Source organism: Camelus bactrianus, chromosome 23 (assembly GCF_048773025.1).
Source record: "Camelus bactrianus isolate YW-2024 breed Bactrian camel chromosome 23, ASM4877302v1, whole genome shotgun sequence".
NCBI classification, from domain to species: Eukaryota; Metazoa; Chordata; class Mammalia; order Artiodactyla; family Camelidae; genus Camelus; species Camelus bactrianus.
The window spans coordinates 21321443-21347888 of NC_133561.1; the positions used below are offsets into that span (position 1 = coordinate 21321443).

The 26446-nt window shown below is 37.1% G+C and overlaps 1 protein-coding gene and 1 long non-coding RNA gene across 2 annotated transcripts in view; one reads left to right on the forward strand and one right to left on the reverse strand.

The window, feature by feature from the left end:
* Positions 1 to 16781, forward strand: part of LOC141574764 (uncharacterized) — a 54055-nt gene extending 37274 nt beyond the window's left edge. The window contains exon 4 of the long non-coding RNA XR_012501847.1: positions 15037 to 16781. This is a non-coding gene — a long non-coding RNA (uncharacterized LOC141574764). The remainder of the gene's footprint in view (positions 1 to 15036) is intronic.
* The window catches only part of WDR64 (WD repeat domain 64), a 60268-nt gene extending 37184 nt beyond the window's left edge, over positions 1 to 23084 (reverse strand). Inside the window, exons 1-11 of the mRNA XM_010973441.3 lie at positions 22940 to 23084; positions 20335 to 20465; positions 19403 to 19505; positions 16788 to 16891; positions 14015 to 14044; positions 12610 to 12720; positions 11422 to 11636; positions 6485 to 6619; positions 5613 to 5692; positions 3709 to 3848; positions 637 to 763 (exon numbers count right to left, since the gene is read on the reverse strand). Coding sequence (XP_010971743.2) covers positions 637 to 763; positions 3709 to 3848; positions 5613 to 5692; positions 6485 to 6619; positions 11422 to 11636; positions 12610 to 12720; positions 14015 to 14044; positions 16788 to 16891; positions 19403 to 19505; positions 20335 to 20465; positions 22940 to 23084 — 1321 coding nt within the window. The remainder of the gene's footprint in view (positions 1 to 636; positions 764 to 3708; positions 3849 to 5612; positions 5693 to 6484; positions 6620 to 11421; positions 11637 to 12609; positions 12721 to 14014; positions 14045 to 16787; positions 16892 to 19402; positions 19506 to 20334; positions 20466 to 22939) is intronic.
* Positions 23085 to 26446: the final 3362 nt, after the last annotated feature.

Below are 26446 nucleotides of genomic sequence, written 5' to 3' on the forward strand. Positions count from 1 at the left end.
GAAGTACTATTAATACCATTCATTTCTTCTAAAGCTCCTTCTAAGGGTTCAACCAGATGCCGAGCAAGGTCTTTGGTCTCTTTAGTAAACACATGTTCCTAAGAGGCAGCAGGAGAAGGGGGCAACAAATTGTTGGCATCAGTATGAGGGGAGGTCTGTCATTCAGGGCTCTATCCTCTCTCTGCACTGTTCTTTGTCTAGAACAAAAGGCAGGTGGGAGGGTCAGCACCCTCCTCACTGAGTAACTGTCTCTGAACCAGAGTGCATGGGGCCACATTGCGTCTCTCAAGAAAAGGGGCACTGACGCCTCACGCTGGTGCAGCCGCTCCAAGACGGGTCCTACTGCTGCCCCCGACAGTCACCGTAGAAGTGGATTTGCCTAAATGTGGCAGCCATTTACATCCCACTTCTCTGCTTAACCCCGCCACCCTGAATCCTAGGTTCAAGACCTCATCCACCAAGCCATAAAAAAACAGGAAGGGACAGAATTGAATTCAGTTGTCTACTGTGAGAAATCACGGTTTATAAATTCCCTGTCTGGTTTTGTTTTTCTTATAGTCAGCGATCAAGTGCTAATTTAAAAAAGGTTAAAAATCAAGCTCTGAGGTTTGTTTGCCATTAACTGGGTGCACTTACCTGTAATAAGCATGCCGTGATTGGCATCAAATACCATAGAGTAAATCTGCATGTCTCCGGGTCCTCCCTGGCTGTCATGGAAGACTTGTAATAGTGAAAGAGTCTGTATATCCCACACCCTGAAAACCTGGAGGAATAAAGATCATGGGTCACCGCTTTTCCACTTTACTTTCCCTACTCAAAGCTATTTAAGTGAAGCATTTTCAGAATCTGAAATATGCTCTTAAAAACTTGCAGCAAAGTATGATTTATATGATGAGAGAAATAGTAGAGAAAATATAAAAATAGAAAGCAAAAAGAAATAGCAAGGCTTCAAAGCAAAGTGTATGAACTCTATAGATCCAAATAAGAGAGGCATACAGAGCAATGAGTGGGCTCCACCCAGAGCCTGGGCACTGGAACAGACAGTGGCAGCAGGAGAACAGCTCCTGCAGGGCAGACAGGACCAAAAGCACACTCACTGCTCCATGGCAGAGCCCAAGCAGGGACTGAGAAGCAGTAGGTTGTGCTCTGTTTTCATCTGGAGGCACAGTTTACAGAAAGCTGTAGGATCAGTGAAAGGGGAGGACACTGCCTTTTGACCAGGAACTAAACCAAGGCAACCTCTGGCTCAGGGTCTAGGCTTATTTGTAGACTGGGGCCCAGGGGCCATGTGGAGGATGGATGGTTAAAGATGTGCAGGAGTGAGCATGCAGACCACACACATGCACAAACGCGCACGCACACACGCGGAGATACAAGCCCCTAAATGTTAAAAAGAAACTATAATGTTAAGAAAAACTTAGGAAATGTTAGCTATCTTGATTGTGGTGGTGATTTCATTGATGTATACATCTATCAAAATCCACCAAATTGAACATCTGAATTATGTGTGGTTTACTAAACAAGAATCATAGAATAATAAAGGTGTTAAGGCAAATAAAAATTTAAAGGAGGGTACCTTTATGAACTTAAGAGTTGAAAAGGATTTCTTAGCACAAAAAGCATGAGCCATAACAAGCTGATAAATTTAACTAAATAAAAATTAAAAACCTCTGTTCAATCAAAGCGATAGTCACAAATTCACAAAGGATAGAAACAACTCAAATCCTCAGTGGCCAAGCTGAATAAGCACATAACGTATATGCAACAGAATACCATGCAGCAGTTAAAATAATAAACTAGAGTTATATGTAAGAACATAGAGAAATCTCAAAATACTGAGGGGAGAAAAAGGAAATCTCAGTAATATTCATTCACTATATTCATAGAGAACATTGAAACATGCAAAAATTTGAAAATGGATAAAAAGGACACTATGAACTCATCTGCAAAACAGAAACAGTCTTGCACACATAGTAAACAATCTTATGGTTACTGAGAAAAGCGGGGGGGAAGGGATAAATTTGGGAGTTTGAGATTTACAAATGTTAGCCACTATATATAAAAATAGATTTTTTAAAAGTTCCAGCTGTATAGCACAGGGAACTATGTTTAATATCTTTAATAACCTGTAATGAAAAGAATATGAAAATGAATATATGTATGTACATGCATGACTGGGACATTATGCTGTACACCAGAAATTGACATATTGTAACTGATGGTACTTCAGTTTAAAAAAAAAGAAACATGCAAAAATAAAACTATATACCATTTAGGGCCACTTACATATGTACTAATGGTATGAAAACATGGTACTTGTTCAAAATTTAATACAAACTCATCAAAGATTCATCTCCTCTGGACAACTTCCATTGGTCACCCATTCAACCTAGGTGTTCTTCCTCTGATGCCCATAGTACTTGCCTGTCTTAATGGCAACTAGCAATTATATGATGACTAATTCAGTGGCCTTTTCTACGAAACTGTAACTTGCTTGAGTGAATAACCATGTCTTATTTGATTCTGTTTCTCCAGTGTCTTATGTATTCTCTTCAGTTTGGTTGGTTAGTTGGTTTTTGGTCTGTTTGCTTGCGTATTCCCTGTCTTGGTCCAATAGGAATTTAGAGTGGTGCAGCACTGCATAAACACTCAGTACTTCTTAAAAAATTGAATGGATAATTAATAAAGGGAATAGCTTCAGAAAACATAATTCATTTACTTTATTCTTGGGTGGTCACAATACATTAGTTACTTTGGAGGTAAAAGGAGTAGTGCTATTCACTTGGCTGCACTGATTCCAGTCCTTTTCTCCCTCATCCCCCAGGGGCTGGCAGGGTTCCTGTCGTTGTATTAGTACTTCAAAGCTCTGGAGAAGAAAAGTGGAGCCAGGTCAGCCCTAAAGGGGTTTAGGAAGAGCAGAACATTTCAGAAAGAGACCAAGGTGATGTAGAGAGAACACCCGAGAGGACAAGTAGCTTCCACTAAGGAAGACTTGGAGGGGCAGAACTGGATATTTATTAACCATCAATTAAATATTACATATAGGCATATAAAACTGAAATTACAAAAAAAAAATTCACCTTCTAGTAGCAGTTAAGAATAAAGATGATATTTTTAACAAATTGGGAACGCAGGAGTTAGGTAGAAGGATTTTTTTTAGGTATTTTTATTTTTTATTGAAATATAGTTGATTTACAGCTCAGATTTCAGCCACCTTAATGAATTTCTCTGCTCTAAAAATTGTAAGCTGATTTTATTAAATTTTTCCAGTAATCACATTATTTGCAAATATAATAATGCAGTCACCTCATTTCTAATATTCATGAATCATTTTTCCTTGTTTTATTACATTGGTTAGAACATTTAAAATACAGTATAGTAAGAGCAATGATAACAGAAATCCCTATTTTTTGTCTTTAATGATGACAGGAGGGCCAGCTTGTGTTTTTCTATTGAGGATAATGGCTCTCTTCCCAATGCTGTATTTTTCACTCATTACTTTTACTCTTGTCTTTAAACATGTTCTTTCTCATGCTGAGATCAATAGAAACAGAACAGTGAGATCATTGCCCTTTCCACATTGACAATATTTTTCTCAGTGACTATCAGCTATTTCAGTCAAAAATTGTATGTATTCTAGATTTTCCAATAGTTGACTTTAAGGGAAGGAATTGCTCTTTTTCATTTTTGTTGTTCTCTTTTTGTTACCTTTGCGGAAGAAAGGCTGATTACATGTTGGTCCTTCTCATTTGTTACGATGTCGGTGATGCTGAACGTGTGCCCCACAAGTTTCCCCACTGGCTTGGTGCTGATGCTGGGATGCCACAGCCGGAGCACTTTATCGTCTCCTGAAAGAAGGATGTAGGAGACTACTTACATTCTCAGGGATACAGGTGGTCAAAGTTTAGAGAGTCTCTCTCACCCTTAATCATATCCTTATCTTCCTTCTAGTATCAAATCACAGCCTGTTTCTTCCAGGATGCCATCCCCGATGGACTGGCTACGAGTCTAGCCTTGTTTTGGATCTGCATCTTCTTGTCAAGGCTGTTTTGTAATAGTTGTATTTGCACACTTAAATGTGAATTTCATAAATATTTTATGAGTCTTTTTCTTGACTTAACACTTCCCTACTCATTCAGGCATTAATGTATTATTTATACTTCATTTACTTCCCAGATACTGAAGGCAGCTGTTCCTTTGTTTTCACATTCTTAAATTATGCAAACATTGTAAGAATAAAGGGAATCAAAGGAAGTGGAAAGTTGCACATAATTTTTACCATTATAACAAATCAACTCTTTTCATTTTTCCTTCTTTCCTTCTAGCACATACCCATGAGCACACAAAATTTCTGTGGAGTTACTATCATGGCATAGATACTATTTTCTTAATTGTTACAATCATATGGGTACATAGTAAAGGATTTAAACAATATGGAAGGATATATTTACTGTAAAAATGTATTCTTTTCCCCTATAAAATTCTAGTTCCACTCCCTATAGATTGTCACTGTTAGCTTATTTTTCTCTCTTACAGACTCTATTTTCAGAGTTGAGAATTAACATTTTTCCATTTATATTTAAACACTTGGAAATATTTTCAGGAAATGCTTTTTTCCAACAAAGAAAGAATCACTATCACTAATTTTTATCTTTGATACACATGTAAAAATATATTATAAATGTTGCCCAAATACAAAGATCACTGTTCTAAAACGTACTTTTATCAAGAAATTACAGTGTGCTATGTTGAATGTACAGAGAGTCTAGGGAATGTAGTCTAGGTGTATATCAAGTAAGAGATAATATAGGTTTGGTTGCTTTGCTGTATACCTCAAATTAACATTGTAAGTCGATTGCATTTCAATTAAAAATAAGATTTAAAAAAAGAGATAATATAGGTTGGTGAACAGCTGGCAGTTTTATGATAAAATTGGATGTATATATAAACATATATGAAAATAAACTTTTTATTAAATTTTAATTTTTAATATCAGAATTATAATAAATCATGGGTAAAAGATATAGTCAAACAATTCACAGGAGATACAATTAGCTTACATAGGAGAAAATGCTCCACAGCATTGGCTATCATATAAATTAAATTAAAACAGTGTCATTTTATACTTATTGAAACTGGTTATCAGTTATATGATTCAAACTGAATAATTCCAATAATGCAGCAGCTTGCTTGCATTTGCTTTTCACTGGCTGTGGCCAAGAAGTATCACATTTCTCAGGTATGTTCAGAACCCTAAGCCACAGGCCCACAAATCATCCTAGATAATGTTGGCCAGGATCCCTGCTGAAATAGGCATTATCACTCCTGGAGGATGAGACCGGGCTGTCCCCAGAAGAAAATCTATGACTTGTATTTTACATGAAGGAGGATTGAATAGACAACTTCCACCTGAGAAGTGTCCAGGTCTCTTAAGCTAAAAAACTGTGTCTGGTGTGCATTGTGAAGGAAAAATTTATACAAATTTTTAAATTCTCTAAAAGGTTTATCCAGCAGTAAAATGCTATAACTGTATGAAAATTCTTTAACTGTGTTAATTAGGGACAGCACTGTTTGCAAAGTAGAAAATCTCTGTATAACATGAACTGTCTTACCTCCAGTGACAATCACATTCGCTTTTACACAGTAACAAAAAGCGTTTGCTCCTCTTGGCATGGAAAACTCTCTGACAGGCCTGGGAAACACAAATTAGAAGTAAAGCTTGTGTGTTTTTCTTTATAAAGCTAATTCCAACTTATAGATAGATTATATTCAAGAGGCTTATTTCTAAGTTGTTACACATCCATTTATCCACAGAAAATATTATAAGTAAAATGGTTAAATTCTCCCTGACCCACAGAATCTACTTACTCTATAACATGATATTAAGACAGCATTTGCATTGTTTTTGTTTAAAGAGAAATCCAGTCCTCAACCCTGCAGTTGAGAAAAACTAAAATACAACAGCTGTTTTATAGTTACTATACATTAGTAAACTCTTAGTATATATCAATGTAACTATTAAATATTTAACTAGATAGAAAATAAGATTACATACTATTTAAACTCAGCTGTCTATAAGCCTCTTTGTGTATTTATTATACATGGAACATAATGGTTTTGTGTTACAAATACTCACAAGGCTACTGGCTAGTCAATTAACCTGTAAGAATGATTTTTCATGTATAAAGTTTTACGGAAGAACTATATTTGGAATATGCAAGTACACCTATATTGATTTACTTTAATAGATCACAGCAACACACAACAAATGACAGAAATTGCTGCTAGCAGGACACATCATGTTCAGATTTGTGTTACTTCAGCTGCCTCCTGAAAATCTAATTAATCTCGTCGAACAAATGGGATACTTAACACCTGATATTTCTAAAAACCAGTTTCAAAGCTCCAAGGCTGCCATGGGTTTATCAACTGGAAAATACCTGAAAGTCATAGAATGTTTATATATATAAACTATTGTACTTACAAATTATCCTCAAGTCTCTTCAAGGATTCCAAAACTAGTGAATGAGTACTGTCTAAGGAGCAGGATCCAAAGCAATTTAGGGCTGGAATATATCTAACTTTCATAACCCAGTCATTATGTAGCTTCCTTTTAACGCTGGGAATTCAAAGGAAGAAAGAGAGCTTATATTAGACTCACAAACACATCATGTTGAGTTTCTATTTGGTATTTCATTTTCCCTTTAACCAAATCACAACTCTGAGCTATGGTAAAGCTGTCCTATGCATTATACCACTTTCAACTGTTTAACTGTAAGTTCATCATCCAGCATAGTTTAAATGAAAGAAGTAAAAGTTTATCATCAGATTTTGAGCTACAGAATCAGAATTAAAGGAAGAATCTAGAAGAATCCCAGTCCAATATTGACACTATCATCCTTACCCTACTGAAAAAGTTCTGATCATCCAAATGGAGGATTGTGTTTTGTTATTTTTTATTTTATATGAGTCAATTCATTTTCATATTTCCCATGAATAGTCAAAACTGAAGAACTAAGAAGTTTGTAATCCCGGATCACCAGTGAAGCTGAGGCTAGGACAGCCATCATATTCTTTGTCAAAGGCTTGCTCATCAGTACACAGCACACTTGAGGGAGAGGCTTAGCATCAGAGTCCAAAACTTCTGCCATAAAATTCTTCTTGTCTTAACCTGGAAGAAGCCATCTTCATGGTATTTTATTTACTCATATTTTACAGTATATTTGTTTCCTTATTCACAAGTATTTATTGAGCACCCATCATATCCCAGGTACCAGGGGCATAAAGTTGATTAAGGTAAAATTCTTATCCTCAAGTTCCTTAGAGTGTAGTTGGGAAATAGACATATTCGTAACTCAAGGCAGGAAAGTTTGACAATACTGGATTAAACAGAGTGGGGAGAGAGATTTATTTTTCCATGCCAGATTGTGTTCAATTTTAGCTCTGGATACTGGCAACTTCTTTCTTTAATTTCCACAATGTTTTGCACACCAGTGCTTGCCACCTACATCACCCCCACCCCTATGCAGTCAGTGAATGAATGATGTAGATATCAACTGCAGGAAAACTTTGATGGCTCCAGAATTTAATTACCCCTTTAGCCTTAATACTTTTCATGCTGTTGGGTCTGAGGACCGCTTGGTGTAAGAAAATGCCTCAACACTCAGCCTATACATACACTTCAGTCTCGAATTTAAGTCATGTACATAATGATCAGCTGCATGATTAAATCGTCTACAAAAGAACCAATGTGAATTAGCATTCATTTAACTGTACTCAGCTTCCTCAAATTCCTCAGATCCCTAATCTCATTTCTAACATTTCTGTCTAATGGAAATAGAGATGGAACACAGGCCGTGGAATTTTCTGACAGGTGACACATATCTCAGTAAAGAGAAGATTCATGTCTCAGCATCTATTCTAAGAGCCTACCATAATTGGAATAAAGTTCTTGACAGTAGGTAGAGCAGCACATCACATATTGGGGAGGTCCTCCACCAGAGTCTAGAACTTTGGTGTAACTAAGGAATACTGCTTATATACGAATGATAGACAGTGGAGCCAGATACTTTAATTATTGTCATTCTTAGGGTTCCAGCAATGGGCTAGTCGTACTTCAGATATAATGTCGTAGCAACAGATATAATGAGCTTTTAACTACATATTTTAACTCTGGTATAAAATATTTGTTATATTAGTAACAAAGTATAATCGTGTGTTATTTAAAGTTTTTTTCTTATTCTAAAAGGAAAATTTTGTACAAAATTTAGAAAGTAAAAAAACATAAAGAAGAAAATAAAAATCACCACTCTGAAGTTCAAAGAGAATCATTGTTAACATTTTGGAAACTTTATATTCTATTTATTTGTTTGTTTGTTTGTTTATTTATTTATAATTTATAGCTCTTTTAAAAATATATTTGTCATCTTTTTTTTTTTGGTGGGGGTAGGTAATTAGGTTTACTTATTTATTTTTAGAGGAAGTACTAGGGATTGAACCTAGGACCTTGTGTATGCTAAGCACGCACTCTACTGCTTGAGCTATACCCTGCATCCTAGTATTTTTCTAAGAAGAACTACAAAGACACACACACACACACACACATACAGACATCTATGTATTTTTTAAATAAAAATGGATACAAATACACATAGAAAAATAAAAATATTTTTACTTAATATTATATAATGAACATTTTCCATATTATTAAATGTTTTTCAAAACAGTTTAATGGAGGTGTGTGGCATTCTGTAATATGGTTATACTATGTTTTGTTTTATTAAATGCCCTTGATATCTTAAATATTTTTAGGATTCTGACAAAAATATATTTTACATATAAATATATTACATATGTATGACATATTTATAAAATATGTAAATATATTTATAGAATTTACATTACACATTTACATAATATCTGTATTATTTAAATGATTACTTATTTAAATTAATCATTCTCTTGTCGGCCACACTGGTAATCATATTTTTAAATACACAGGGATCACTCGTCTCAATGTATAAATGTTTATAATGTTTATAAATTAAGGCACTTGATGCAGTTGCCTAAACTGTTTTCCAGAAAGGGATTCAACTCACACTTTCGCCACCAGCAGTATGTGAGAATGCCTATCTCACAGTGTTATACCCATTTTTAACCTTTTCTAATTTTATAGGTGAGAATTGTATCTGATTTTACATTGTATTTCTTTGATTAATAAAGATGTTATATTTAGTACAAAATTTGTTTTTCTGCTAATAAAAATAATATGTCTTACTCTAAAAAACTTCAAAAACACTACAATTATAATGCAGGCAATCGAAATCACCGATAATCACCCATCAGTTGGAGGTAACTGTTGTTAGCATTTTTTAAAACATTTTTTTATTGAGTTATAGTCATTTGACAATGTTGTGTCAAATTCCAGTGTAGAGCACAATTTTTCAGTTATACATGAACATATATATATTCATTGTCACATTTTTTTTTTCGCTGTGAGCTACCACAAGATCTTATATATATTTCCCTGCTATACAGTATAATCTTGTTTATCTATTCTACATTTTGAAATCCCAGTCTGTCCCTTCCCACCCCCCTACCCCCTGGCAACCACAAGTTTGTATTCTATGTCTATGAGTCTGTTTCTGTTTTTTATTTATGTTTTGGTTTTTTTTTTTTTTTTTAGATTCCACATATGAGCAATCTCATATGGTATTTTTCTTTCTCTTTCTGGCTTACTTCACTTAGAATGACATTCTCCAGGAACATCCATGTTGCTGCAAATGGCATTATGTTGTCGGTTATTATGGCTGAATAGTATTTCACTGTATAACTATACCACATCTTCTTTATCCAGTCATCTGTTGATGGACATTTAAGCTATTTCCATGTCTTGACTATTGTAAATAGTGCTGCTATGAACATTGGGGTGCAGGTGTCATCCTGAAGTAGATTTCCTTCTGGATATATGCCCAGGAGCGGGATTCCTGGGTCATATGGTAAGTCTATTCCTAGTCTTTTGAGGAATCTCCATACTGTTTTCCACAGTGGCTGCACCAAACCACATTCCCACCAGCAGTGTAGGAGGGTTCCCTTTTCTCCACAGCCTCTCCAGCATTTGTCGTTTGTGGACTTTTGAATGATGGCCGTTCTGACTGGTGTGAGGTGATACCTCATTGTAGTTTTGATTTGCATTTCTCTGATAATTAGTGACATTGAGCATTTTTTTCATGTGCCTATTGATCATTTGTATTTCTTCCTTGGAGAATTGTTTGTTTAGGTCTTTTGCCCATTTTTGGATTGGATTGAGCTGCTTATATATTCTGGATATCAAGCCTTTGTTGGTTTCATTTGCAAAAATTTTCTCCCATTCTGTAGGTTGTCGTTTTGTATTACATATGGTTTCCTTTGCTGTGCAGAAGCTTGTAAGTTTCATTAGGTCCCATTTGTTTATTCTTGCTTTTATTTCTATTGCTTGGGTACACTGCCCTAGGAGAGCATTTTTGAGATGTATGTCAGATAATGTTTTGCCTATATTTTCTTCTAGGAGGTTTATTGTATCTTGTCTTATGTTTAAGTCTTTGATCCACTTTGAGTTTATTTTTGTGTATGATGTAAGGGAGTGTTCTAGCTTCATTGATTTACATGCTGCTGTCCAGTTTTACCAACACCATTTGCTGAAGAGACTGTCTTTATTCCATTGTATGTTCTTGCCTCCTTTGTCGAAGATTAGTTGACCAAAAGTTTGTGGGTTCATTTCTGGGCTCTCTATTCTGTCCCATTGGTCCATATGTCTGTTTTTGTACTGTTGTTAGCATTTTTGCCAGATGATCATTTTGAAATGTTTATTGACTATTTGTACTGTGTGTTCATGTGTGTGAACTATCTGTTCATGGCCTTTGCCAATTTTTATCTTGAGGAATTATTGTTTTTTAATTGAATTCTAACACTTATTAAAGAATATTAACCCACTGTCTGTCATATTTGTAATAAATATTTATTCCAGTTTGTCATTTACTTTTAAAATGTTATCATTTGATGTTTGGGTATAGTCAGATCTATCAACCTTTTTCTCTGAATTCTATATCCATTGTTTTCATGTTTAAAATCTTCCATATTTAAGTACTAGTAAACAGTCATATGTATCTTTTACATTTTTTCATGATTTAATTTTTCATTGAACTCTTTAATTCATTCAAGTACCTATAGATTTTAATAGCCTTTAAAATAGGAATTTCAGTTGCTAATTTCAATTGTCTGTCTTTCCTATTATATTGGAAGTTCTTTGAGATAAGAAACATTTCTTTTTCAGCTTTGTATTTAAAATCTCTACCATGGGGTCTGGCACATTATTTTCACTACATAAATACTTGAACAATGTCTATATTAAAAACAGTTGGACTATCCATGTAACACTCTTACCTTTTAAAGTTCTTTGCATCTAAGACCTGACTTTGTAATTTTTTTTTGTATTTTGCCTGTTTTAGTCCAAAGTCATTGCTATTTACTGTGAATTTGTTCACAAAACCACCATCATCCCCCAAGAGGATGTCATCTCGGCAGAGCTGGCCAGGCAGAGACACTACACACACACAGAGGAGGCAATGGTCCATAGGTTTTATGACAAAATAGTTTTCCTGGAAACAGAAAGCTCCCTTTAATAAGTTGTGAAACCGTAAGCCTTAATTAATAACTTATTAACCATAAGCTTCTACAAGATATCAAATATAATTTCCTGTGCTATACAGTATAAACCTGTTTATCTATTTTATATATACCAGTCAGTATCTGCAAATCTCGAACTCCCAATTTATCCCTTCCCACTCCCTTACCCCCTGGTAACCGTAAGTTTGTTTTCTATGTCTATGAGTCCGTTTCTGTTTTGCAAATAAGTTCCTTTTTTTCCTTTTTAGATTCCACATATGAGTAATATCATGTGGTATTTTTCTTTCTCCTATAGCTTACTTCACTTAGAATAACATTCTCCAGGTCCATCCATTCAGTAAATATTGTAAATCGGTTAAGTAGTAACATCTCAGCTACTGAAGGGATTAACATTAACATCTGCTCCATTGGATTTTTTTTTTTTTTTGCCAGAATTAGGCATTTAATTTTAGTAATTTTCTTACCAAATGAAGCTGGACTGGAGAGAAAGAATTGGATAACGTGAGCATAATCAAAAAGCTAATACTTGGATTCAGAGAAAGGTATAAAAGAAGAAAGGAACTAATCATTCTCTCTCTCAAAAACAAAACAGGGGAGGGTGTAGCTCAGCAGTAGAGTGCATGCCTAGTATGCACAAGGTCCTGGGTTCAATCCCCAGTACCTCCATTAAAATAAATAAACTTATTTACCGCCCCCCAACAAAATTAAAGAATAAATGAAAAATAAATAAAAATTTAAAAACCGAAACAAACATACACTAAATGGAAAGAACATTCCTTTTTAATTAGACTCACAGAATATTAATGCTGGACTTGATAATTTTAGTTAAACACCCCCATTTTATATATGAGGAAACTGATATTCAATAGAGAAAGTGGGTTGCTCATAAACTACCAGTATGAAAAAGACAATCCAGTTTCTCTGATTATTTCTCTTGGCACATGCCTGGCTGCTTCCTTGAGCTTTATAATCCCAGACGACAATGGTCCTTTCGGTAGTAGCAACAATTCGTTTCAGCTGAGAGAGGTAATCACATCCTGTGATCCAGGAGGTATCCTGATAGACAAACACAGAATTAGAATGCTTTGTTTTGGGATATATAGTGTTTTGTCCTGTCACAGAATGATGGTTACTAAATAGTAGATTAGTTACATTAAAAGCCCCATTTCCCCCTTATTTGCAGAGGAGCCTCACAAAGTCTCTTCTTTGATGTCTTGAGTAGAGGCTCTCATCTTTTTCCCTTTCACTCTCACCATGAGTTTCTCAGCACCATCAGCTGGAGAATGAATGACACAGCCAGAGCCTGGAGCAGTTCCCTGGAAGTGCACAGCCACTGGCCGAGCAGTCATCTTTGTGCACTGTTCATTCAGGTGAGAACACTTCTTCACAGGAACTCAGGGAGACTAGATTTAGGCACTGATTAAGCAAGTTCTCTGGCCCTGTCCTTATGCTTAGACTTTTTAGCTGGAAAAGACCTTCGTGAACATCTGATCAGTGATCAAGTTGAGGGCAATGAGTCTCCCTTGTGTCTTCCTACAGTCACCAGGTTGGCGGGGCTAGATCCGTCATGTCACTGACAATACACTGCTGAACGAGAACAATGGCTCCCGCCTGTGAGTGCCTCCTGTGCCAGAAACTGTAGCATGTGTTTCAGGCATGCCCGTGAGTCTTCTGTAAAATCGGTTAGGAATTCTGACAAGTTTTTGTTTGTTTGTTTTTCAGTTTAAGAAAAAGAGGCTCAGAGACTCCTCTGCCAGGTGCCTGGCACCCTCCTTTGAAGTTCAGTGCAGTTCAGTGCATGCAAACAGGGTAAAAGTCAATCATTCCCATCTCTCATAAAGCCACAGTGGGATTCTGAGAGTAAGTCACCATAGCTTTACATCTGCCACAAGATTACTGTTCCAATTAACAATATGGATTAAATAAATTACAAAATTGCACTCTAGTTTTTTATGCTGTTTTCAAGTTTAAAATAAAATGTTTTCAAATAATTTCCATTGGTTATTGCCTTGTTCTCACAACATGGGTTTTGTCTATTTTTTATATTCCTCAACAGTGAGTGCTTAGAAAAACAGGTGAGGCTTTTAAATGGAAGCTTCCAAGGAGTAATCAGTTTCCAAGAAATTCTCTGCAATCATATCAACTCAAAAAGCAAGAGCTGGGTCCTCTTTGCTGTTGCTCAAGGTTTAGTTTGGAGCCTAGTCAATAAAGATAAAACGTAACCTATGAAAACATCTTTTTCTCAGGGCCTATTCAGGCTCTTCATTGATTGAGATCTTGATTAGTTATGGAGGAACCATCATCATAGCCCTCAGTTTAACTTAATTAGGAATTTTTAAAAGGTACTTACTGTAATTTTGGTGCTGGTCTGAACTTTCATCTATAAAAAAAGGGAGAGACTAATGAATGCTAGTTGGCACTACAGTTTAGAATGAAAATATTGGCTCTAAGGCAACACAGTATCTCCTTGGTTTAATCTCGTTAGTCATTTCTACCTTCTGTGAGTCTCCCCTGAAAGCTCTAGCTCTGTGGAATAATGCACTGTTCGTTTTGGGCAAGTTTATGCTTCTGTGGCTTGTCTTTAAGCCTGGTCATTGTGCTCTTAGTCTTAAAACTTTACTAGGAACAAAAACTTTTTGTTCCTTCTATTTGCAAACTGCCTCACATTCTTTAGCTATTCAGAGCAACATTTGATAACAAAATCTGGAGATGCAAAATAATACTAACGGCAACAGCAAGAATGCTAAATAGGTCAATACGAAGATAGATTGATATAGAAAAAAAGCATTGCATTTGAAAGTTATCTGTCAAGTTACTGAGATTTAAGAACATTCTATCCGGTGGGCTTCCTCTTTTACTCAGTAAGTATCTACTGAATGGATACCGTACCCTCAGTACTATGCTCATTGAGGATCATAGGTTTATCCAAGCAGAGCTAGTATGTACACGAGCAGCTTTTTAATACCTTTAAGGCATGTTAATTGCTCCTAAGGTAAAGGTAAGTGTCCAAAGTATATTAATGACCTGGTTAATTTTGCATGCTCAAATGGTCTTGGGGAAAGTCTAGAAAATGATTGCCAAGAAGGACAGATCATGTGAAAAGGAAAAAAATAAATCCAGGAGATCACTAAAAGCGTCAATTGTGGTCATTGTAGACTGTCTTTCATCTGAAGAGTTCAAAAATGCTTTTCCAACCAGGAACTTTTTTCTAGATGGGAAAAATAAAGCGCTTCAAGAAATTCCTCCTCTATTTCTCTATCTCCCTCTTTAATGGAAGTCACTTCAAGTTTAAAGTTCTCTTATCCACTCTAAAAGTGTTGTAATCCTTAGAGATATTTTCTGAATTTTTAAAATCTAGCCCTTTTTTTGCAGGATATTTACAGTGTACATTACCAAGCCCTCCAGAGAGCACCCTGAAAATTTTTCAATGTATTTGTTCTACTTCAGATCAAGCCAAAACTGTGAGTATAAGATATTTTGCATTATTAATGGCTATCTTTTAATAAATCATTCCTGTGATCCTCCTTACCAAATTACTTTTCTCATAGAATGTACTATCTTATTTTTAAGGCATGCAGCATTCAAAATACTATTCATTCCTGGTGTACTAAATCTTAAAGTAATTTTTTTAGCAATCTTTTCTCTCCAATTGTATTATCTTTTAAGAAACAGATGTGAGCATCTGCATGTTTGTGAGTATACATGTGTGTACCCATACATGTGTGTGCCTATACATGTGTGTGCCTACACATGTGTACCTTTACATGTGTGAGTGAATGTGTGTGTGATACATCCCTGGATCTGTGATAATGCCATCCCACTTATTTCACATAATCCTGAACTATTTCATTCTAAAGATCATTGTTCCTTCTCACTGTTTTTCTTTAGCTACCACATTAGTTCTATTTTTGAGGAAATAGAGGTTAAAAAATGAGAAGGGAAATAATGCACCAAGAAAAAGAGCTTGAGGAAGGTTTTCATACTTAGATGAGGCAAATCCATTTTTATTTTCACAGTATTTGTTCATAACTGTAGTCACACCACCAGTTACTAAATGCTTACGATGATGTTGAGTGCTTTATATTTATTAACTCATGTAAACAGCGCAACTACCTAGGGAGGGATGTTCTCTGATCTGGATGAGGAGGAACTGGGCACCAGAGATAAAAAAAATAACAGGCACAGCTGGGCAGGAAAGCTAGTCTGCACACCTACACTCTGAACCTCCTGCTGCGCCTCTGGGTGCAGGCCAGCCTCTCCTCTAACTGAATCTGGCCGCCTATGATGTAAATCACTGAAAGGCTGAAAATTATTGTTGAAATTTTAATCATTGGTTATCATTTTAAGTATATCTTATGTGTATAAAGCTTGCCTCTACTTGGAAATAAATGAGTAACTCGAACTCTTTTTTGATACTGATCACCAAGCGTTTATTTTCATGGTGAAACACGATGTAGACTATATCATCATACATGCCATTAAAATCTCTCATAGTTTGAAAATAAGTCCAAAACATAAATTTAGAAAGAAATGACATTAATAATAGCAACGCCTGAAAGTGTTTCCACCACATTCATCATCTTGTCTGACCTTCACTGTAATCCTCTGAGGGAGAGGGGACTGATCCTATTGTCCTCATTTTATAGATGTGAAAAAAAAGACATGAAAAGATCTAAGTTGGCTCATCGAGTTCCCTACTTAACATCTAGCTAGTAAAATAGAGGGGCTAGAATTTGAGCCTTCTTTTTTTTAACTTCAAGTACAAGGTTCTTGTTAGGACCTTTCATTGTTTTGTGGGATTATGACAAAAATTACTTGACTGGTGAGTTTTTATAGTTTTATCTGAGAAATTACCAAGGATCCTCTTTTAACGGTGCTGATGCCACATGGTTCAATATGGCATCCCGAGGAGCAATGCCACATGCAATTACCAAAAATCTCGAAAATTGCTCTGGGGTTCAGCAAGCTCCTCATTTTAGGAATACTTGGTTTTGTTTTTTTGGAATAAATCAGAAATATGACTATAGTTTCAGCTGCATCTGATATAGAGGCATAATGTATAAACAAAACAGAAGAGAGAAAGGGATGAAGAAAAGAGGACGGAATCCAAGCTTTCAAATTACCTGGCCATTAAAGATTGTTATCAGTCCTTTCTGAGAAGCTGTAATTAGTAAATCCAGCTGAGGAACCTTGACAATGCCCTTGATCACATCTCGTCTTCTGCTGCCTGTCAATGGCACAACACTCACTTTCAGTCCCAGCGGCAAAGATCCTGAAAGTCACTTGTTAGTTTTGTTTAAAAAGAAAAGAAAAAGAAAACAAACAACTTTTTTTTTGTTAGAAAGGCTCTAGTTACTTAAAAAGTAAACTAAAATAAAACCATAAAAATGAGCAACTTTGCTTTTTAATTATCCTTAGAGAAACTAATCTGACCTGACAGTGCTTTCCAACTAGATGTGATACATGAATCCCCAGAGGAAAGCAAGATGCATACCCCAGCCTCCACCCCCATGTGCACATTTCACAGAATGAGTTTTCCAAACGTCTTTTAGAATCACTTCTATTTTAAGATCTTTGCATCTCAGGAATTCTTTCTTTGAACTGTCATTATGATTTATGTAGAATAAAAACCTAATACTCTCTTGGGCTTTCTAGTACAAAAGAATGAAACTACCTTAATACTATTATTAAGGTTTTTTTTTTTAACTTCATGCATTTTGAAAAAAATACTTTTTTTTTTTTGCCTGTGTACTGAATAATAAAGCCACACATATTGGGCCTCTTCCCAGGGGGGGTTAACTCGAGTTTTTACGATTGTAAACTCTTAGAGAGGAAAAGCAAGCAATCAAATCTCATACTCCAATATTATCACCCTTATCCATATGCATTCTCAACTGAGGAAGTATTGCCCCCCAGGGGGTGCAGATTGGTTCTTGGTGGGGCGTGTGAATGAGTCTTACTCTCTTTGTGTCCAAAGCTCAGATATACCTACAGTACATAGATACACAGTATGTCAGAGGCAATTAAATGTCTAGGGGAGGAGGATAAGGAGGTTGGGAATGCATTTGGGATGAAAGGAGCCAGAAATTAGAAAAAAAGGTTCAAAAGACTCCTTGGGGATGGTCAATAATGAAAAAAAGGCTGAGAATACCATCCTATTTGAAGCCACTATCATTCTCACTGCTTTCAATCCTTCCCCTCTAAAGACCGTATTCATCGTAGAAGCCAGAATAAACATGTGAAGTGCAACCCATGTCCTGCCTCTCTGCTATCTGGACCCCTCCCATAGCTTTCTATCCCACTCAGAAGTCTTTGGAGTGGCCACAAGGCCCTAGACATCTGTCCCCGTGCCACTGTTGCCTCTCCCACCTCATCTGCTACTACTCTGCCCCCAGCCCACGGCACTCCCACTTGAAGTGTGTGGTTTGGTCTCATAGCTCCTCCAGGTCTTGCCCCAGCACCCTATTTAAAACCCCAACACCATGTTCCCATCTCCAAAACAACTCCCCATACCCCTGCTTTGTTTTTCTCCACAACCTGCTTCCTTTCTTATTTTTTTTATCACATTTAAGACCATCTGACATATTATATAATTTACTTCTTTGATTTTCTTTTATTGTCTGTCTCTCCCCATTAGAATGTAGATTCCAGGAGGTCAGGGATTTTTAGATTGTTCACTGCTGTGTCTCTGGCACTTAGAGGGTGACCTGGCCCACACAGTAGACCTTAACAAATATTCACCAAGTGAATAAATGAGCTACAGAACCCAACTGCCATCTAGAAATTTGCTTTCAAAGTTCTAACTTAGGATGCTGGCAGCATGTCTCCTTTGTTCACTGGCCACTCCTCGCTCAGAGATGATGTTTGCCGGGGGAGCGGGAAGAGCTCCCTTGCTCCCTTGCATCAACTATCTTTGATGATAGTTAGGGTGGCCAGAGGTTAGGCCCTGGTGAGGCCTGTGGCTGGGCTCAGGAAGACTCAAAGACAAGGGTCAGCTTCATTCAGAAGGGACTGAATTAGGTTTGGGGGCTTATTTCAGAAATACCAGCTTTGACCTAAACTATTCATTTCACTTCAGAATTTGAGATGAAATGTTGGAGGACAGTGGCAGATTCCAGGGTTTGCCTTTCCTCATCCTGGACTTCTCCCTTTCTGGAGGGAAGAAAGGAAAGAAAACCTAAAGTGCCAAGAGGAGAGAGGGAAGTGAGTTCCTGGAGCTCAGGCTCAAATTTTAAAACAAATGTGTATGTAAAGTGATGGCTTCTTAAGCTAATACTCCTCTGTGATGGACCCAAATTCACAGTTTTAGAGGTGTAGGGTTAAACCTCCATAAGATAATCAAGGGTGAGAGTGTGGGAAATAATTCTAATTTATGCAAACTTGAAAATTTAATTTTAAGAATTTGTTTAAAAAATGTATTTGGTACCGGAGTATGCATTATTGAGGTAACACTGTAGAGAGCTTTAATTTTAGATCTGAACCCCTTCAGGAAAATGTGAATTTTTCCTCTTACATTCCCTACTTAGTGTCCTTCAGAGCAATGATAATATTTCAAACTCGACTGCAAGTTTCTTTCAATACTGCATTTGAAACTGTCACTTCTCTCTCTTTGGTTATAAAGTATTGATCAAGTACATAAGACCAAAAATGGTTCTATGGAAATGTTATAGTCCCAGTATTTATTTTTGAGAAAATATTAAAACCCACATTAATTCATTTGGGAAATTTAAAGTATCACCTGAAATTACAACTCGCTGTTTTCTAGAAACAAGGAAAACCAGATTTTCTTCATCCATTTGGGAAGTAAGAGAATCTTTCTCAGAGGCGAAGTATCCAAAGATCTGAAATCCCAAACAACACGTGTAAACATGCACCGTATCTCAGAAATGGCTGTGAAGTAAGAGATTTAATGTTGGTTGAATTTGACATCTTAATTTGGATTAACGGTCAACACCTTGCTTTATAAATATCAGAAGGCAGTTTAATATATTCAACATTCCATATGCTGATGGTGCATGATTTTTGAGCAGTCATTGATTTTTCTTTCCGATGGTTAAACCAATGTACCAGGCTGGCGTCCTTGCTCAGACTGATGGAGTTCAATTCAGAACTGGCACTTGTTTGGAAATCAAATCAGCCTTCTTCAGACTGAGAACCCTAACACTGAGTTTGGCCTCTCTCTCTCAAATAATTACTCCTACCCATTTCCCATAAATCTTCCTGGGCAAAATTTTTCATTCCTCTGCGGGAGAATTTTTGAATTTAAATTTTTCTGTTTTACTGTTCCAAATCCTACCCTCCAAGTATGGCATGAAAGTAAATTACTAGGAAAGACTATCCTGAAGAAGAAAAGGGCTTTTTATTTGTGAATCAACTGTCAAATTATTGATTCTAAGGAATCTGAAAAATAAGACAGCGGTCTTTCAGTTGTCTTATGAAAACAGAGAAGTAAAACTCTTATAAATTAACAACACACAGTATTTCCCATAAACTCAAGACTAGCTGGTGCTTATTAGTGACTAAGCAGAATGAGCTTCTTTCTGAGGGTTGGCATTTAAATGTGCCACGCGCACACTGTGGGTCTAACCCCTGGGGGAGTAACACTTTATTTATTTTGAACAAAGAAAAGTAATACCTGGATTTTATAATATAAACATGAAAAATGAGTACCTCACACCAGTCTATAGATGCTTCAGGGTTGTTGCAGAGTTTCCTGTAAAAGCATTTCACATCTTGATTTTTCACTTCTGGACCGAAGAGTTCCTGTACTGCTGCATAAAACTTGTCATAATCAGTTGCATCTGCAATCAAACAAAGCACAGGAACACTGTCAAAACATTCCAAGGACTATGTTGCATTTTTCAGCTGCTTTTTTCTATTTGCTAATCCATTTTATCATTTCAACCTATAAAAACCAGATTCTTCTAAATTTTAAAGATCTTTTCATTCATTGGGAATGTTACTGGGCTCTTGGCTAAAATATTACTTAGTCAGAAGAAAGTATTTTACTTTGGTGTTTAGTATCTCTTCCATAGCTTTTGTTTTAATTATTTCAAGAGTTATTCAGGAACACAAAGATAAGAAAGTGAATTACTTCTTTCCTATCGGGAAAACATTTTGCTAATCAGAAGTGTTTGCCAGAGTTAGTCTTGAGTGGAAGAGAGAAGTGACCAAAGAACAGTTCTTGACTGATTCTTTGACACCGTAAACACACTCGCACAAACCACGTCATGGATTGAATACTGATTTTGACAAATTTCGTGATTCGCTGGGGTCTAGCTATTGAGCCTAAAGACAAGAAAGAGTTAGACACAGAAATACATTGAGCATCTGTTATGTGTCAGAACTGAGCTAGACAGTGGATTTAGAATGGAAAACTAGGTAGACAAGACTCTTTGGGTAGTTTATATTCCAGTGGGAGAAAGAAAATCAAAAAGTGAAAAAACAAAATATCTACAGATTGTGACAGGCAAGACTAATTACTAGAGATGGGCATTAGATTAGTGGTTATCTGTATAAAAGGGCATGAGAGAACATTCTGGAATGTTAGAAATGTTCTCTGTCTTGATCTTGTTTGGGAATTACAGGTATGTTTACATGCGTCCAAATTTATCGAGTTACATGCTTAGGATTAGTGCACTTTTTGTGCTTTATTGTATGTAGGTCTTACTTCAGTAACAATATGAAAATCATTAAGTTTGGAGTGAGAGCTGTGATAAAATTATCTAGTGGTGGTGGTTCGGGGTGGACCTGAGGGAAGCCCTCTCTAAGGATGAGTTAAAAAAATAAAGCTGAGGGAAAAAAAATAAGCAAAAAGGAGTCAGTCATATGCACAGCTAGACATTTAGGCAGAGGCTAGTGAACACAAGGACACTGAGCTGGGCAAAAGCTTGTCATATTTGGGAAGGTCTGTGAAATGGAATATGATGAGTACCTTGAGGTGAGATCAGAGGTGAAGGAGGACTGAGCTAGAGTTAGAAGTAAAGTGATCGCTCCGGAGGGGAGGAGGACGGAAGGAAGGACAGGTGATGATTCTGGTAATTTGGAAGTGGAGGAAAGGGAGTTTGAGAGAATTCTTGTCTTTTGACCTTGTTTTCACGTAGGATGTTGGAAGCTTGGCTGGAGGAAGTGAGATCCTACAGGGGATTTAGAAAAAGTGGCAAGGATTTGGAAAATCAGTTACACAGAGAGGTAGAACAAACTGGACTAGGGAAAAATGAAAGCTTATTGAGTAGTTTAGAAAGTCTAGCCAAGTTCTCAATCAGGTAAACATATATATACACACACACACATATATCTTAAAATGTATGAGTCAGCTCTAACACTTAGAGTAATTCAGTAACTTAGGAAGATGATTTATCTGTACCTCTCATTTTTTAACAAATAAAATGGGGATAATAGCAATAATAGTAATGTTTGTCTATTAGAATTGTTATGAAAATTAAATATATTTATTAAAGTGATTAGTAAATTCTTAACTGCTATTCAGATAACACTGGTTTGGGTTTGAACACCCAAAGTCAACATTTTCACTTATTTATGACTACACAGCCTCGCATATTAAGGGGCTGGCCATGCTGTCCCTTTAGCAGTTTTGTGGGTCCTGCTACTTTCCTTGCAAAAGCTGTATATGTCCTGTTAGTCTTTTACTCAGCTGTTAAGCCTTCCTCTTCACTACTGTCCTCAGTGCTCTGAAGCCCCTCACTGCACCGCTCCCCTTCACCCCTGACCACGGTGCTGTGCTTTCAAGTTCTGTGTTGGCATCTGCTGCTAACAGTCCTGGCAGACCACTGTTCACCGCCTTCCCCTTACCTTGGCATGCTGGAAATTATTCTAGCCTAGAGGCATGGGGAGAGGCTCAGACAGTGAATCATGGTGAGGTAGGAGCCTTTCTTCTGCTTATGAAAGTCTTGAAGATCTTGTGATACCCTTAAGGAAAGAGATGGCAGGGGCTCACATGGATTGTTATTCGTCACTACACACTACTGAGAGGCCTGGGGTAACCGGAGAGCCATCAAATGGTAGATCCCACGGAAGAACCCCTAGATGTCATTTAATCCAACCCCTCAATTTTACATTAGAGACAACTAACATTGAGAGAAATGAAAAGAGCTCCCCCAAGTCTACTTAGCCAGTCAGGGACAGTCAGAACGAGGACTCAGGCCACTCAGTCAGTATCTTTGCTATTAGCTATGTTGCTTCTCTGATTGCTTAAAACTTTTCCCAGTTCTAATCAACAGACCCAGCAGGACTGCCCTGTGAGCTACGATCTTACCTTCTTTTTGGATAAACAAGCCGGCTCTTTCATCTCTTTTCTGGGCAGCCACACGTTCAACCAATTTTTCAAACCCTTTCAAGGCTGTCCTGAAATTGCTAGTCTGAACCTCAAGGTTGGAACGCTTTTCTTCCCCGATATCCATAGGGACATAGGGAATCTTTTATTTCCGTCCAGAAATAGCAGTACAAATTTGCTAACTTGGAAAACCTTCCAATGTCACAATGCCTCCCTGCTGCCTCAGTTTTTTGTCTGAGGTCTCATTCCTTTGATATTAAAATCCCATCCTGTGGGTAGGAGTAAGAGTTGCTACCTCTGGGATGTTAGCAGGGAGAAATACTGACTTAGGCAAACATTTCAGTAAAAATCCTGACCTCAGAATGTTGCCATGGTGCTTCTGTGGTCCTCATTGCATCATAATATCTAACATTCTCCTTCCTTCACAAGGAGATTGAGATTTCTTTCCCCGCAGATTGTGAGTGTGAGTGTGTGTGTGTACACTGCCTGAGAAGGAAGAAAAATGGGTAAAGACCAAGTAAGAAAGCTGGGCATTACTTTCTCCCCCCTATATCTCCTTTCACCTCAGACCCTTTACCTTCCTCAAGATGCCATGGGGAGTAAAATTCACATTCATTCTTGCAGCTCTACTGGATGTGGAAGCATGAACTTCTAAAGATGAAACTGTCTTTCAGCATCTGCCCTTTCTATCATACACGTCTGTCTCTTGAGTCACAGTGCCACAGTCAGAACCAATGCCACATGTATCAGGACATAGCTGTCATACTGCTATTTCCCATTGTCATTATTTTGAGAATTCTCTTATCTTTTCTCTTGTATCTTTCTCTTCTGTGGTTTATTGCCAACATTTAGGTGGCTCACATCCAGAAACTGTAAGTGGAAGATAAATTTTGATACCTTGAGTATCTGAAAATATTCTTAATCTTCTCTCACATTTAATTGACATTTGGTTAAATACTGAATTCTAGGCTGGAAATTGCTTTATTTCAGTATTTTGAAGATATTATTCCATTGTCTTCTTGCTTTTAGTGTTGCTATTAGAATAAAGTCTATTTTGAGCAGATTTTGTTGCTGATTATAAACTATTCTGATCTCTGATTCTTTGTACATAACTTATTTTATTCCTGCCACACCCCACACCCCCTGTCTCAGGAAGCCTATAAATGCTCTCTTTGTTCCCAGTGTACCAAAATTTCACTGTAATGGATGTGGAATAGATAGATAGATAGATAGATAGATAGATAGATAGATAGATAGATAGATAGATAGAGATATGATATAGATATACATTAATCATAACTTCACTAATCAGATCCTTCAAGAAATTGAATGTTTATTTTTCCCTAACTCCTTGGTCACCCAAAGCAAGATAATAAGCAAGATTCCATTTTTAAACAAATATATGTATTTTAGGGGAGGAGAATGTGGACAGGTACATAATTTTCATCAAACTGATTCCTACATCTCACACATCTGAGGAGCTCTATGCACAAAGAGAATCGACATTCAGAACTTGAAGGCATGCCAGACTCCTTAAAAAAAAAAAAATCCAGTTACATTCACTAACTTCTGTTTCCTAAGATAGGAAATGGTTCAGATATGCTTGGCCAGATTTTCTGCAAGGGCTCTTCTGAGTCTCACTAGGGCCCAAGCTTAGAGAAGCCAGTGACGAATATGTTCCAGCCCTTGGAAGGAGGTTACTTGATTGAGTAAGGGTCGGAGTTTCCTCTCAGCGGACGTGCACCACGCAGAAGGCTAAGGGTTATCAGTGATTCTGAGCAAGAATGGCAGATAAAGCCTGCCCCCATTCACACTCTCATACTTTGTAAAAGATTTTTTTGGAATATAGGGATTGTGATGATTTAATGTTCCAGTGTAGAAGGATATTAAAATGGACTTCTTTCTGTCTTGGCAGAAGCTCCACAATACAAATGGCTTGAATAATTCCCCCATTCTAAAAAAAATGCATATAGCTCATTTAGGGGGATGTGGGGAGGCACTGGGAAACCAGTTCTGCATGCATTAGTCCGTTCTCACCTTCAGAATACTTAAGAGAAGGCGAATTTATTAGGAGATTGAGGAGACCCTTAATGAGCACTTCTCTAGAAAAAATTTTCAGAGTAGTCAAGGGACCATGACTTTTCTCCACTTCTTTCTACCCAATGGGCACTGAAGGGGAAAGACTGAGGCTGGCCAGTTCTCCAACAGCAGGCCACATCCAGAACTCAGTGGGACAAGAATGCAAACATATTTTCAGAGGGCCGATGCAAAACTAAGCAGAGGAGCCAAGCTGGGTCATTTTGGGAGGGACCATATTGGCCAAGACTGTCTTCCAGGGTCCGAGAGGAAGACCCAAAGAGCCAGCTGACAGAGGCATTGCCCCTGTTAAGGGAGTTTTGGGATAAATATCTGCAGTGATCTCAGGCCCTCTAGAGAACCCACGAATCACTGTAGAAGAGGACACAGGATTGAAAAATCTGTGGTTTTGATTTGCATTTCCCTAATGACTAAAGATCTGGAGCAGCTTTTCAAGCGCTTACTAGCCATTTGTATGTGTATCTTTGTGGAAATGTCTATTCAAGTCTTTTGACCATTTTTGAATTGGGGTGTTTGGTTTTTTGGTGTTGCAGTGTATGAGTTTATGGATTTTAATTACTTATCAGATATACTATTTCCAAATATTTTCTGCAATTTTATATATTGTCTTTTTACTCTGATAGTGTACAAAAGTTTTTCATTTTGATGAACAAAAGTTTTTCACTTTGATAAAGTACAGTTCATTTTTTCCTTCTGCTGCCTATGCCTTTGGTGTCACATACAAGAAATCGTTGCTGAATCTAATGTCACAAAGATGTGTTATTTCTTCTAAGAGTTCTATAGCTGTAGTGTTTAAGTTTAGCTCTTTGATCCTTTTTGAGTTAATTTTTGTATATGGTGTAAGGTAAGGTTCTAACTTCATCCTTGCATGTAGATATCCAGTTTTCTGAGCATCACTTATTGAAATGGCCTTTCTCCACTGGGTAGTCTTGGCATCCTTGTTAAAAATTAACTCTCTATTCTATTACTTTGGTCTATATGACTGTCCTTATGCCAATACTGCACTTGCTTTTAAGTTGTATTTTTGGCATTCTCCTATTGTTAGAGCAGGCAGATAGCTAGATACGAGCAGAGAAAGGGGAACACAGACCAAATGGCAGGAATTGGGCAGATAGGAGGGGCACAAGCCAAATGCAGGAAAACATACATCATGTAAGGACCAGGGGTCCCTGGGAAGAGAAAGAAAAGTGGGAACCTTTGGGCTGATAAAGGATCACACATTTTGGGGTGATGAATGGCCTGGAGATGAACAAAGAAAGGTGAGAAAAGGCAGGAATTTCCAGTGTCTGAATGCTACCTTTTGCTCATTATGCCCTGATTTCAATAAAATTAGCCTTGCCAGTCAGAAGTACCCATCATGCACCGATGCCATGACACTTCTGAACCAGACTA